This window comes from Pantherophis guttatus, chromosome 1 (assembly GCF_059756535.1).
Source record: "Pantherophis guttatus breed Tessera chromosome 1, ASM5975653v1, whole genome shotgun sequence".
NCBI classification, from domain to species: domain Eukaryota; kingdom Metazoa; phylum Chordata; class Lepidosauria; order Squamata; family Colubridae; genus Pantherophis; species Pantherophis guttatus.
The window spans coordinates 312,514,439-312,527,766 of record NC_142063.1 but is presented as its reverse complement, the minus strand read 5'-3'; the positions used below and the strand labels follow the sequence as shown (position 1 = coordinate 312,527,766).

The 13,328-nt window shown below is 36.1% G+C and overlaps 1 protein-coding gene across 4 annotated transcripts in view; it reads left to right on the top strand.

The window, feature by feature from the left end:
* The window catches only part of ASB3 (ankyrin repeat and SOCS box containing 3), a 58,016-nt gene that overhangs the window by 25,471 nt on the left and 19,217 nt on the right, over window positions 1–13,328 (top strand). For 3 of the 4 annotated variants that reach the window (XM_034427385.3, XM_034427386.2, XM_034427387.2), the window contains exons 2-6: window positions 1,086–1,282; window positions 3,079–3,237; window positions 7,829–7,941; window positions 9,492–9,627; window positions 10,468–10,645. In XM_034427385.3, coding sequence (XP_034283276.2) covers window positions 1,086–1,282; window positions 3,079–3,237; window positions 7,829–7,941; window positions 9,492–9,627; window positions 10,468–10,645 — 783 coding nt within the window. Of the gene's footprint in view, window positions 1–1,035; window positions 1,283–3,078; window positions 3,238–7,828; window positions 7,942–9,491; window positions 9,628–10,467; window positions 10,646–13,328 lie in introns of those variants that run through there. The other variant, XM_087883288.1, reaches the window with a different exon arrangement.

Below are 13,328 nucleotides of genomic sequence, written 5' to 3'. Positions count from 1 at the left end.
CATGTAGTTGTTTCACTTAATCTTTCACTGTGTTGAACATGCTCATACTTCATACGTTGCATTTCCCACTATAATTCTGTCTTTGTATCTTTGCATTTTCTTTTTCTATGTGGCACCATTAGTGACTAGGTGTCCTGAAGAATTTAATCAATCTGACATGAACACACTGGAAAATCCTTAGCTCTTTCTCAGTAGCATGTTGAGTGCCATCCAGGGTGGATTTGATTTAAATCGAGTTGATTTAAATCACAATTTAAATCATGATTTAAATAACTAGTAAAAAGGCTTGATTTAAATCAACTCGATTTAAATCATAATTTTTAAAGAGCAACTGTCATCTCTGCTACTCCTTTGACCCACTGTTGACTCACCGATAGTCCCAGTGTTGCAGAATATACAGCCTCATGCTACATAACTAAGCTCCATTTCATGCTGAATAAACAAAATTATTTATGTATCTTAAATAGAAAACTATCTTACGATAGATTTTTACCCCAAAAGTTTTTTATTAAAATAAATTTGATAAAAATAAAAAATATCCGATTTAAATCAAAAAAATCCGATTTAAATTAAAAAAAAATGATTTTTTTGATTTCTTAAAAAAAACCATTGATTTTTATCCACCCTGGTGCCATCTCAGAGGCCCAGCACCAGCCTCTATATTGTCAGTCACCATAACTATCATCCAAACTACCCAAGTAGTTTTCTAGTAAAGTACAGGAGTGGTTTACCATTGTCTTTTCTCATACAATATGAAATGGTGCCTTTACTGTTGTTACTAAAGTGATTGTTCTCTTCAGCATTTTCCTACATTGCTACTGCCTAATACATGGGTCTGTTTGCTTTAGCTGGGATGCTCTTCACGCCTTGGTGATCCTGCTAGATGTATATACTCTGGGCATGGCCTTCTGATGTTCTTAATACGTTCTGAAAATAAATTTATTGTAGAGGTGCCTATCAGATATATTTGTGTACATTTATATTCTAATGAGGATAACTTTTGTTGAAATAATACACTGTTGTATTCTTTTTCGATTACGTTTATGGGCAATGCCTCTTCATTTTCTCCTACCCCAATTTGTTAGGATGGATTTTACCGAAGCCTATTCTGATAGATGTTCGGCTGTTGGGCTTGCAGCCAGAAAAGGCAATATTAAACTTTTGAAGAAACTAATCAAAAAGGGATACAGCATTGATGTTCCTGATAACAGAGGTTGGATGGCTATTCATGAAGCTGCATTTCAAAACAAAAATGAATGTCTAAAGCTTTTAATTCAAGCAGGTAAGGAGAAATGTATCAGCAGTAGTGATATTTATATGCTTTCTGTTTCAGAGTAATGGGAATTTTCAGAGACTCCAATTTTCTTCAGTAGATTACCGGTAATTTCTTTAAACAGGGATAGATATTTCAGAAATTACAAAAAGCATAAGATCTGACCCTTAAACCATACTCTCAGTAGCTTGAGCTACTGATACTCAAGGAGCAAAAGGTCAAAATTCGGCATTATGATTTTTGGGTTTTTTTCCTATCCTAAATAGCGAGCAAAACAGGCACATTAGAATTCCAGCATTATTTTAACACATTTAATCTAAATTCTTTCAAAATATGGCCAAATATTTTCCTGTCTCCCTCTAGTGTCATTATTGCTACTATGACTCTTGGAGGCTGAAATAATGTGTGATCTTCATTTCCATGATTGCCTTCTCTTGCTTTTAAAGGTGATTACTGCCACTTATTTTCAAATATAATTAAAATGAAGATAAAATTAAGCCTTATAGTATTAGTTCTCCAATTGACTCCAATTTCCCATCAGATATCTAATTGATGAAAAGTAGATTAATCATATCTGCCAATTGTCTGTGTACAGCATTGGAAAGCATCATTATAATTTACCATCTCTTGACTTACTTTTGCTAGGTCTTGAGCTGTTGTTTATAGCATTCCAGGCGAGAGGTATACTTACTGAAATTTTCAAGTCAATAATCACTGAGTTAGTGGGGTTTTTGAGGTCATCACCCCAACACCCTATTGTTATATTAATGAACAAATCGAGAAAGAACAGCTTCTCTGTTCTTCGATCAACTATGTTTTTCAGGATAAGAGTTTTAAAATCTGTTAAAAAATCTGGGCAGCAAGAATAGATTTTTTTCAGCAAGATTTTTTTTTAAAGTATGGAAAATGTAAAGTATGGAAAATGTACCTGTGTTTTTGCTAAGTGCTATTGTTACATGCAAATCAACCCTTTATCATATTAGTAAAATGATTTCTTCCAAGGCTCTTTTAAAGAACCAAGATATATTACTTGAATTATTTTCTTCATGAGAGGATTTTTGATATGATGATTTTTTGCTAAATTTTAACTTAATAAATGTTGAATAGGAGTAGAGAAACTTGTGTATCCTGGAAGCCACGCTTTATTCATCTTTGGAGATGCAAAAATTGTGGTTGATTATTATGATACTAGAGTGGAGGAGCAAATTAGGTTCACCATTGATTGATTGAAGTATTTAGAAAGTATTTAAATGCCCCACAAATGATTCAACGATGAAATGTTAGAGACTATGATTTGTATACCCTTGGTGTCAAAGTCCAATATTTCATTATATTTCAGTACTATTTCCTGCTGCCAAATAGTAATTGTAAGATTGTATGATATTTGTAGAAAAGAAAATAATTAATAAAAACAGCTAAAATGCAATACTGATCCTAAATTGGCATTGTAAGGGAATGCTTTCTAGGAAAGGGCTGTCTTTACTTTCTCAAGAGAAAGCAGGCAGGATAGGCAAAAAAATGTGCTCCTTTTTGCATATTTAGATTAGCAATAAATGCCTTGTACTAGTTCAGAGTGATTGTCCAAGTAGCTCAGAATTTCTTCCTAGGAACAACAGTAAGTTATGATTGTTTTAAATGAAGATGTGAACTGGAACTTTTTATGTGAGAAGCACATGCTTTGCCACCATGTTGTGATTCTGTTTATTTATGTAGATGGACTGCAGTTAGGAAGGGGTGGAAAATGGCAGCTTCTCCAACTTTTATGTATTATTCTTTTACTCAGTTTACTCTATTACAATTTGCAGCATCCTCTGCTAACTACATAAGATCCAAAACATTTGAGGGTACTTGTCCATTACATCTTTCTGCAAGTAGGGGAAATCTGGAATGTACTGCTATTCTTCTGGAATCTGGTGCTGATCCTAATGAAGTCACTAATGATGCTACCACACCCTTATTTCTAGGTGAGTATATTGTTATCAAAAAGTTAAGAGTTACATGGGAGAAAATTCCTCAAACATAGATGTTTAAGATTTCTTCTTTTCATAACTGATCATCATCACTTTAATTGTTCTAGCTATGTGCTTTGGCATAAACAAATAGAAATATAAAAATAACAAAAATGCCATCATTACTTTATATTAATTCAAAGTTTCAGCTAATCATAGTTCTTGAATATACTGCAAATATAGCTGTTATTGGATTGCTTCCTTTATCAGTGTGCAGGAAATACAAATCCAACTATGGCAAGTGCATGGACACATCTGTGCAGTTTTGTACTGTGTAGTTTTCCATTTTCCCAACCGGTGTTGTCCAGTGCTCTTCAGTTTGAAGTTTGGGCAAGTGGTTCACAGTTGCTTCTCTTTTAGAAACGTTTTGCTATATGTAGGTAAGATGGATAGGTCATTTGGTTTCATATTTTCAATATAGCTGTTCATTCTTGAGAGTAACATTCTTAGGCTTTTGAACAGTTTTTGAAAGCAAGATTTGTGATTCAGTATATATGCGTGTGTTTTACATTATGATTAACTGTTTAAAAAGGCCAAAAGCTCACTGTAGCACTAGGACTGTGAAGGAATGATTGTGCAAAGTAAATGGCATTTTATATATGGTCCAAGCTTTTTGTTCTTTTTCTTCTGTTTTGAAGATTCTTCTCCCCCCCCCTTGTTTGAATAATGATGAACCTATTTTAACACTTTGATAATAATTTTTGGATATTTCCTGTATCAGGGTGCCAGACCTAGGAGTCTCTGGAAGCTGGGGACAGCAAAAAAAGTCACTTCCTGTCCAACCGGGAGTTGGGAAATGGGCCATTTCAGGCCTCCGGAGGGCCTCAGGGGGTGGGGAAGGCTGTTTTCGCCCTCCCCAGATGCATAGAGAGGATCTGGAGCTAGGTGAGAAAGAAAAACGGGCCTTTCCCACCCATCCCCAGACCCTCCGGAGGCAGGAAACAACCTGTTTCCCTACTTCTGGTGAGCCCAGAATGCCTGAAAATCAGCTGGCCGGTGCGCGCATGCGCGCCAGAGCTGAGGTAGCATGCCCACTGATATGGCTACACATGCCACTTGTGGCATGCGTGCCATAGGTTCGCCATCATGGGTATAGGATCTCCTTGAGCAGGGGCTGGACTAGATAACCTCCAAGGTCCCTTCCAGCTCTATTCTGATTCTGATAAGGAAGGTGCTTATTTTGCTTTGAACCAAAACCAGGATAGATTATTCTCATCATCTTTCAAATATGTTTCTTATTTTCCACATGTTGTTTAATATATTTGTTGCTATTTTTCAGGCAGGAAACTGCCTCCTTACAACATCAGTTACCAGTTCCTTGTACAAATGGCCAAAATTCTGTTGGTCATTTAGTTTTTTAGCTGAAAGGGAAGACAAGGTGTCTCATTTAAGTTCTTAGGCCCATACACCAAGATTTACTCCCAAAGACTGTATTGGAAAGGCAAGGTTGTGAAACATTTGGAGGATTATTCAGTAATTGAGCAAGTCATAGGACTAATGGAAATGACAATCTTTAAATAGGGAGGAATCAATTGCTATGTATGAACCGATAGGTGTCAGTGTTATCCAAGGAGCAGCAAAATGTTGAATTGATTTTAAACATTGTAGACTTCAGTGTGCTCTTATAAATTACAGCACTTGTTTCAAAAATTCAATGATGCTTTGACTAAGGAAGAAATCCTTTACTGGAAACTCAGAATTGTGTAATTGGTCTCTGGATAGGCTGCAAAATATCAGGATATCGGCAATGAGTAGTGGTGTAGGGAAATCACAAGGCTAGGGTTGAAAGTGATTATATGCTCTGGAAGGAATAGAATTTGCCTCAGTGCCTCTTGGACTGATGGTTGGATATGTTTGCATTATGTCTTAATTTTTTATTGGTTATCACTCTGATCTTTGGGCTAAAGAATTAGATTTATTGCAGAGGAAATAAAACAATGGGTTTGGAGGCTGCCAGGAGAAAAGACTCATTAGCCATACTAGCTTCAGAATTAATAATTCTTTACTTGTCAAGCTGAATTCAAGCCCACAAGCTAGTTTTAACTTGCTAGAACTATATTTCTCTATTGTGAACAATTGTTTCTTAAATAATTAGAGATTTTCTGCTGGATTAGAGATCTGTTATAGATTAGAATATTCTTACACAGAACTTTTCAGTTTATCCCCAATGTCAACATTGCTAGCTGGTTAGTATAGAGTAATATCGCTGTACATCGGTAGATATAAAAGAACTCTTTTTCTTTCTTTTCCTCAGAGTTATAGTAAAGCAAACACATATTCATTCCCCAATCTAGAAATCAGGGTGCTGATCTGTGTAAAGTAGCTATGGTACTGGTCTGGCTTATAAAATATGATAGTAGAAAATATATAATAAACTCCCCAAAGGTTCATTTTATATTGTGTGTACATATTAGTCAGTTTTGAATTATGCAAAATATGCCTGGGTTTCAAATTATTCATTAAAAGGAAATTTGATGTTTTGATGTCTTTTTTTTTTGTTTCAAAAGATAAAAGAAGAGTATTGTGTTTGTTTGAAAAGAGAAACCTTTTTTTCAAAACTCCATTCAGAGCAAAGCATTACAAGAGTGCTCTGAAAATCAGCCTGAAAGCCACAGCTCTCAATTGAACTTGGCTACTTCTAGAAATTCTGTCCAACATCTCTTTACTGTTGTAGCTTTTGTTGTTATTTGGTCTCAGCCACAATAAAATCTATTTTCAAAGAGTTCCTGACTTTGCATCTTCTTGATGCGTGAGGATTTGGGATTATGGAGTTAATACATAAGTGGGAGAGTCAAGTCTACATGGAGAATTAAAAGTGATCAAGACAAATTCCTGGCTTAATGTGAAATAGAAACTGTCTTGGCAGTGCAATAATCAGACAGGCAAAAACCTGGAAAGAAATAATATATTCTCACTTCTCCTTTGTTCAACTTTTTAAGATCATGCAAGTTTCTTTAAAAATGCTGTTCTTAACAATGCCTTTTAACCTTTTCCACCTGTATAGGATAGTAATGAACCTCCACAATTTATAAATTAAATGATTCATTATAAGCTGCTACCACTGTTGGACCTTGTATCTTTAATACTCTATTCACCACTTTTTCACTGTACAGTAATTTTGTTGCTGTCAATGAAGCATGCTTTTCATAGTATTCATCCCTCTGTTCCTAGAGTTATGAATTTATATTGCAATAGACATATATCCATTAGATATATAATGCAAACTATCCAGAGTCACCTTGCAGTGAGATGGATGGCAAACAAATTAAATATCTGTCTGTCTGTCTGTCTGTCTGTCATCTATCATCTATCTATCTCCAACATGTGCTGCTTGTGTATATCAATTTCTCTCTCTTTTCCCATTCTGTAACTCCCATCTCAATTCTGATCTGGAAGATCATCCGTCTCGATAAAATTTGCTGTATTGGAGGGAATAGAATAAAAAGAACCTTTCCAGTTAAAAAATTTCTACTACTGAATTGAACATTGGGTGCAATCCAGAGAATCCACTTGACTTTTAAGTGCATATGCAATATAGCATTTTCATAATTTTTAAAAAGAAGTTTTCATTTTCTTTTTGTGAGAGAGAATAGCACAGATAATACAAGCATTCAGGATTTTTTCATTTTAGAAAAGTATTTGCACATTTCATATAATATACATTATGTGCAAGATATTTAAAACTTGTTGCTGTCTGATCTTGAATTGCTGATGAAGCTACAGAAAATAATTGCAGTGATGCTGATGTTTCCAAAACTGCCTTAGCACGAATGAAAAACTATTGAATAATAATTGCATTTGTTGCCAGAGATGAAATCTATAACGTGCTGTTAGGAAGATAATTTAATATCTCTTTCTAGTTTTATTTTTAATTAACTGAAAGCCTAATGAAAGATGAATATTAAACAGACTTTTAAAATAATATATGGAGGTCAAAATCAGCTGAGAAAGTGATGCTTTCTATAGTGTGGGAGCAATACAGAAAAAAGAAAAAAAGAAAAAGAAAAAGCCCTTTCTTATTAACCATAAAAATGGGCCTCCTTTAAAAGGCATGTCTTCAGAAAGCCATCTCCCACATTTCTGAATAGTCTGACAAGTTACTCTTAAATAGTAAGGCCCTAAGAAGGAAGGAAGGAAGGAAGGAAGGAAGGAAGGAAGGAAGGAAGGAAGGAAGGAAGGAAGGAAGGAAGGAAGGAAGGAAGGAAGGAAGGAAGGAAGGAAGGAAGGAAGGAAGGAAGGAAGGAAGGAAGGAAGGAAGGAAGGAAGGAAGGAAGGAAGGAAGGAAGGAAGGAAGGAAGGAAGGAAGGAAGGAAGGAAGGAAGGAAGGATTTCCAATGCTCTCTACCAGATTCTTACAAGGAAACTCAATGGGGAAGCTGCTTGAAGTTAGAGGTTCTTACTCCCACTGGTTTTTTTTTTTTTTTTTGCTTGCTCTTGGTCATTCTTTTTCTCTGTTTAGGTAAGAAAATATGTCTGAAATGATGACCCAGAGGGGTATGGGTTGTCTAGTATATAATAACAATAGCTTTTAACCCACTCTTTGAAGCTGTTGAAAACGAACATACTAATGTGATTAAGCTTCTCCTTCAACATGGAGCCAATCTTAATGGATCCCACTGCTGGTCTGAATGGAATTCTTTGCATCAGGCTGCTTTTCAGGTAAGCTATAAATCCATAATTTCATTTCCTCATGAATAAAAGTTTTACTTTTGTTCTCTTTAAAGAACAGGTTTGTGTAATTTTTGCAAGCCATTTACTTTTTGATCTGTGACAGTGTAGTAAACTCAGTTTAAATGCAAATGATCATCCTCAATATGACAAGAGCTGAAGAGAGTATGAAACAATATGCGTTTTAAATGATAAAAGTATTACACATATTTAAGAAATGATCAGATGTAACATGGGTCATAAATTTGTTATTGTACAATAATTCACTTGAAATACTTGTTTTATCCCATTATTCTGAGACCTTCAAATAAATGGCATTTTGGTATTTAAAAGGTGAGCACCAGCCTATGGTTCCTTGTATAGATTCTCCATCTCTTTAGTTCTTTGGTGTAGTAGACTGCATTCCGACATTTATAATACCTTTTTTTTCACAGTTCTAAGTATGGTAATAGTTTTAATAATGACTTCTTTGGGTTGTGAGGGGCAGATCTTTTTGAAATCAACTGTAATACCTAAATATTCATGTACAAGTGGGAAAGGGCTTCTGCTTTCAAAAATCACTGTGCTTCCTTATCTTGATTCGGCCCTTTGTTTCTGACCCTGTCCTATTTTGAATGAAGAAGCTGTTAAGGGAATGTGAGGGAGGAATTTAAAAAGCCCCATTGCATGAGCAAAATGTCACAGAAACACCTCTGGATTTAAACCAGTGAGAATTCTAAGTAATGGGGACTTTTTGACTGGAAGTTATAATTTTGACGAAACCCCTTTCATTTAATGCCTTTGTTTATTTATCTACCATGTATAACTTTAAGATCTTCCTGAGAGATAGTTAGAGTTTTAGTCATCCCACATCTGTAAAAAGTCAAATCCTGCTTTGATTTAATCTATTGTTTTGATTTTTTATGGTTTTATATTGTGTTAAAAGGTTAAAATAAGACCTCCCCCGAAAATATTTAAATGCATGCGCAGCCGGTCCCCACCATTTTCTCTGGTTAGGGAGACAGAGCTGGAAATCAGGTAAGACATCAAGAGGAGCCCCGTCTTGCTCCACGCGCTCCAAAATAATAAGACCTCCCCGAAAATAAGGCCAAGCGCATATTTCGGGGTTCAAAAAATATAAGACATTTTTGGAAACACGGTAGCAAAACTGGGTCATTTCTTCAGTTATCCTGAAGTCCATCTAGTCTTTAAGATCTAAAAAAGCCAAAAAAATCTTATGGAGTCATTTTGTTTGCTTTTTTGTCCCTTGAGAACTGCTTTAAAAACTCTTTTATAAATCAGTCTTTCACTTGAGCAGAATTAAATGTTACAAGAAACAAAAGGCTGCATTATAAAATGGCAGACCTCTAAATCTGTTTTGGCTTATATTTTGCTGGTATCCCACTGTGTGTTTTCAGTTGTCACTGGCAATATTGTAATGGGCTAGCATCAGCTGAATTTAGCTTTAAGGGACCAAGGAACTGGCTACAAATAATAATCAAAGTGGAAAGATTTCAGTTCTATAGCCATATTTAACAACCTATCTTTTCTTCCCATTTCAGAATTATTCTGAAATATTGAAATTACTCCTGGATGAAGGAGCCAACAAAGAGTCTGTAGATGATTTTGGGATCACACCTTTATTTATTGCTGCACAATATGGAAAACTGGAATGCTTAAGGATACTTATATCGTATGGTAATTTCTGCAAAACTACAGTCATCATGGCTTTCATTAGTAGAAGCTGTGGGTGAATTGTAGCAGATAGATTATACTATTAGCTGCGAATTTTCTGTTACGATTCCTGATCTAGGGACTGACCGGCAGAATAGAATGCCATGTGAAAAATAGTTTGAGTACATCTCTTGTTGTATGATGAGACCAAATGATGTATCTATGGTCAACTTTATATGAGCCCCCCCCCCTCCCCAGCAGTCTCACATGGAACAGCTGGCAACTTCTCAAAGAACCTTAGGGTTCCACTGAACCCTAGTTGAGAAACTCTGGGTTAAACAGTAAAGAATTTAAGATGAGAATAGACAATGACAATAGCAACAATCAAACAAAAGACAATGAACAGTTGAGTCAAACATGAAGTAATTAGAATTTCTTAAGTCTTTTATCAGAAGTTATGTACATTTTTCGCTATAATGTTCATAGTATGAATATTAGTCTTGCTAAATTTTACTGTGTTAAAATAAATGCCTAACTGAAGCTGGAAATAAGGATGATTCTGTCCCTATGACTGTTCTGGTGAGCAGTAAAGATCCAGCTCTTGTGTAGGGCTTTTGAAGAGAATAGAGTGATGAACATTGCTCTTAATGGAAATGAGGCTATATGTTTGAATTGCATTTAATACCTGGTGTTTGGATAGAAATAGGTACATTGCTGATTTTAAAAATCCCTAAAAGATTCAGCAACATTATTGTAATTCTAGTAGTTATACTAGTTCCTGTCTAAGCATAGAGTATAAAAATAAGGTTTAGTGAGCCATTAAAAATGAGGAACATTATGAAATTATTAAAATTCTCTTATCAGGAGCAAACATCAATTGTCAAGCAAAAGATCAAGCCACACCCCTCTTCATTGCGGCCCAGGAGGGCAATGACAAATGTGTGGAGCTGTTACTAGCCGAAGGAGCCAATCCAAACCTATACTGCAATGAAGAGGAATGGCAGCTACCTATCCATGCAGCAGCACAAATGGGACACAGCAAGTAGGTGATATGAAAAAATTGCTCTAGTTTCTGTTAAGCCTTAAGCCATAAAGGAAGAAAGGCCGAGCATAAATTATGAAATAAAAATTAATATAAGATATTTTGAATAATGGAATTCCTATTTATGATTATATTTTCTAAGCAATATTAGAAATTACTTAATCTTTCAGAATTTTTACAGTTGATGAATCAGTTTTGTATCTGCTCTGATTTTGACTGGTAGTAAAATTTTACTTAAAATGTTTTTCTAATATATTTCACTTTCTTCATTGTTTTTTATATATTTAGCAATGGCAATAGCACTTAGACTTACAGTCATGACTGTAAATGTTGGCACCTCTGAAATTTTTCCAGAAAATGAAGTATTTCTCACAGAAAAGTATTGCAGTAACACATGTTTTGCTATACACATGTTTATTCCCTTTGTGTGTATTGGAACAAAACCAAAAAAGGGAGGACAAAAAGCAAATTGGACATAATGTCACACAAAACTCCAAAAACGGGCTGGACAAAATTATTGGCACCTTTTCAAAATTGTGGATATATAAGATTGTTCCAAGCATGTGATGCTCCTTTAAACTCACCTGGGGCAAGTAACAGGTGTGGGCAATATAAAAATCACACCTGAAAGCAGATAAAAAGGAGAGAAGTTCACTTAGTCTTTGCATTGTGTGTCTGTGTGTGCCACACTAAGCATGGACAACAGAAAGAGGGGAAGAGAACTGTCTGAGGACTTGAGAACTAAAATTGTGCAAAAATATCAACAGTCTTAAGGTTACAAGTCCATCTCCAGAGATCTAGATTTGCCTTTGTCCACAGTGCGCAACATTATCAAGAAGTTTGCAACCCATGGCACTGTAGCTAATCTCCCTGGGCGTGGACAGAAGAGAAAAATTGATGAAAGGTGTCAACGCAGGATAGTCCGGATGGTGGATAAGCAGCCCCAAACAAGTTCCAAAGCAATTCAAGCTGTCCTGCAGGCTCAGGGAGCAACAGTGTCAGTGCGAACTATCCGTCGACATTTCAATGAAATGAAACGCTATGGCAGGAGACCCAGGAGGACCCCACTGCTGTCACAGAGACATAAAAAAGCAAGACTACAGTTTGCCAACATGTACTTGAGTAAGCCAAAATCCTTTTGGGAAAATGTCTTGTGAACAGATGAGACCAAGATAGAGCTTTTTGGTGAAGCACATCATTCTACTGTTTACCGAAAACGGAATGAAGCCTACAAAGAAAAGAACACAGTAACTACAGTGAAATATGGTGGAGGATCAATGATGTTTTGGGGTTGTTTTGCTGCCTCTGGCACTGGGTGCCTTGAATGTGTGCAAGGCATCATGAAATCTGGGGATTACCAAGGGATTTTGGGTCGCACTGTAGAGCCCAGTGTCAGAAAGCTGGGTGTGCGTCGGAGATCTTGGGTCTTCCAGCAGAACAATGACCTCAAACATACATCAAAAAGCACCCAGAAATGGATGGCAACAAAGCGCTGGAGAGTTCTGAAGTGGCCAGCAATGAGTCCAGATCTCAATCCCATTGAACACCTGTGGAGAGATCTTAAAATTGCTGTTGGGAAGAGGCGCCCTTCCAATAAGAGAGACCTGGAGCAGTTTGCAAAGGAAGAGTGGTCCAAAATTCCATGTGAGAGATGTAAGAAGCTTATTGATGGTTATCGGAAGCGACTGATTTCAGTTATTTATTCCAAAGGGTGTGCAACCAAATATTAAGTAAAGGGTGCCAATGATTTTGTCCAGCCCATTTTTGGAGTTTTGTGTGACATTATGTCCAATTTGCTTTTTGTCCTCCCTTTTTTGGTTTTGTTCCAATACACACAAAGGGAATAAACATGTGTATAGCAAAATATGTGTTACTGCAATACTTTTCTGTGAGAAATACTTCATTTTCTGGAAAAATTTCAGAGGTGCCAACATTTACGGCCATGACTGTATATACCGCTTTACAGTGCTTTACAGCCCTCTCTAAGCGGCTTACAGAGTCAGCATATTGCCTCCAACAATTTGGGTCCTCATTTTCCCTACCTCGGAAGGATGGAAGGCTGAGTCAATCTTGAGCCTGGTGAGATTTGAACTGCCAAATTGCAGTCAGCAGGCATTCAGTAAAAGTAGCCTGTAGTACTGTAGTACTCTAACCACTGCACCACTGTGGCTCTTTATGATTTAAAATGTCTTTGTAGTAGCTCAGGTTAGACATTTTCTAATGTAATATGTGGGATAATAGTAAAAGAAAGTTTATTTTTTATAAAATGTAAAATATTTTATAATATAAAAATATTTAATATAAATAAAATAATCACATAAAAATTAAAAAAGTTGATATTTCTCTGAAATGAGTCAAGGTATCATGATTGCTTTGATGACTCCTGAATGACCCAATTTGCCCTTGAGAATTCCAGAAAATAGCAATGTTTGGATTGAAAATTTTAAACCCTAAATTTCATGCTTTTAATCAGAACCAAAGAACAAACCAGCAGTTCGTTATGAGGCATTGAAAGAAAAGCAGGATAAAGAAAAAGAAACTTTTGTATGAGGGGCAGTTCCCTTCTTCCTTTAGGGCATGGATGTCCAACCCTCTGGCTTACCTGGGAGGAAGAGGAATTGTCTTGGGATGCATATAAAATATGTAATGAGCTGGCTTGAATGAGCCAAGGTGGCACAGTGGT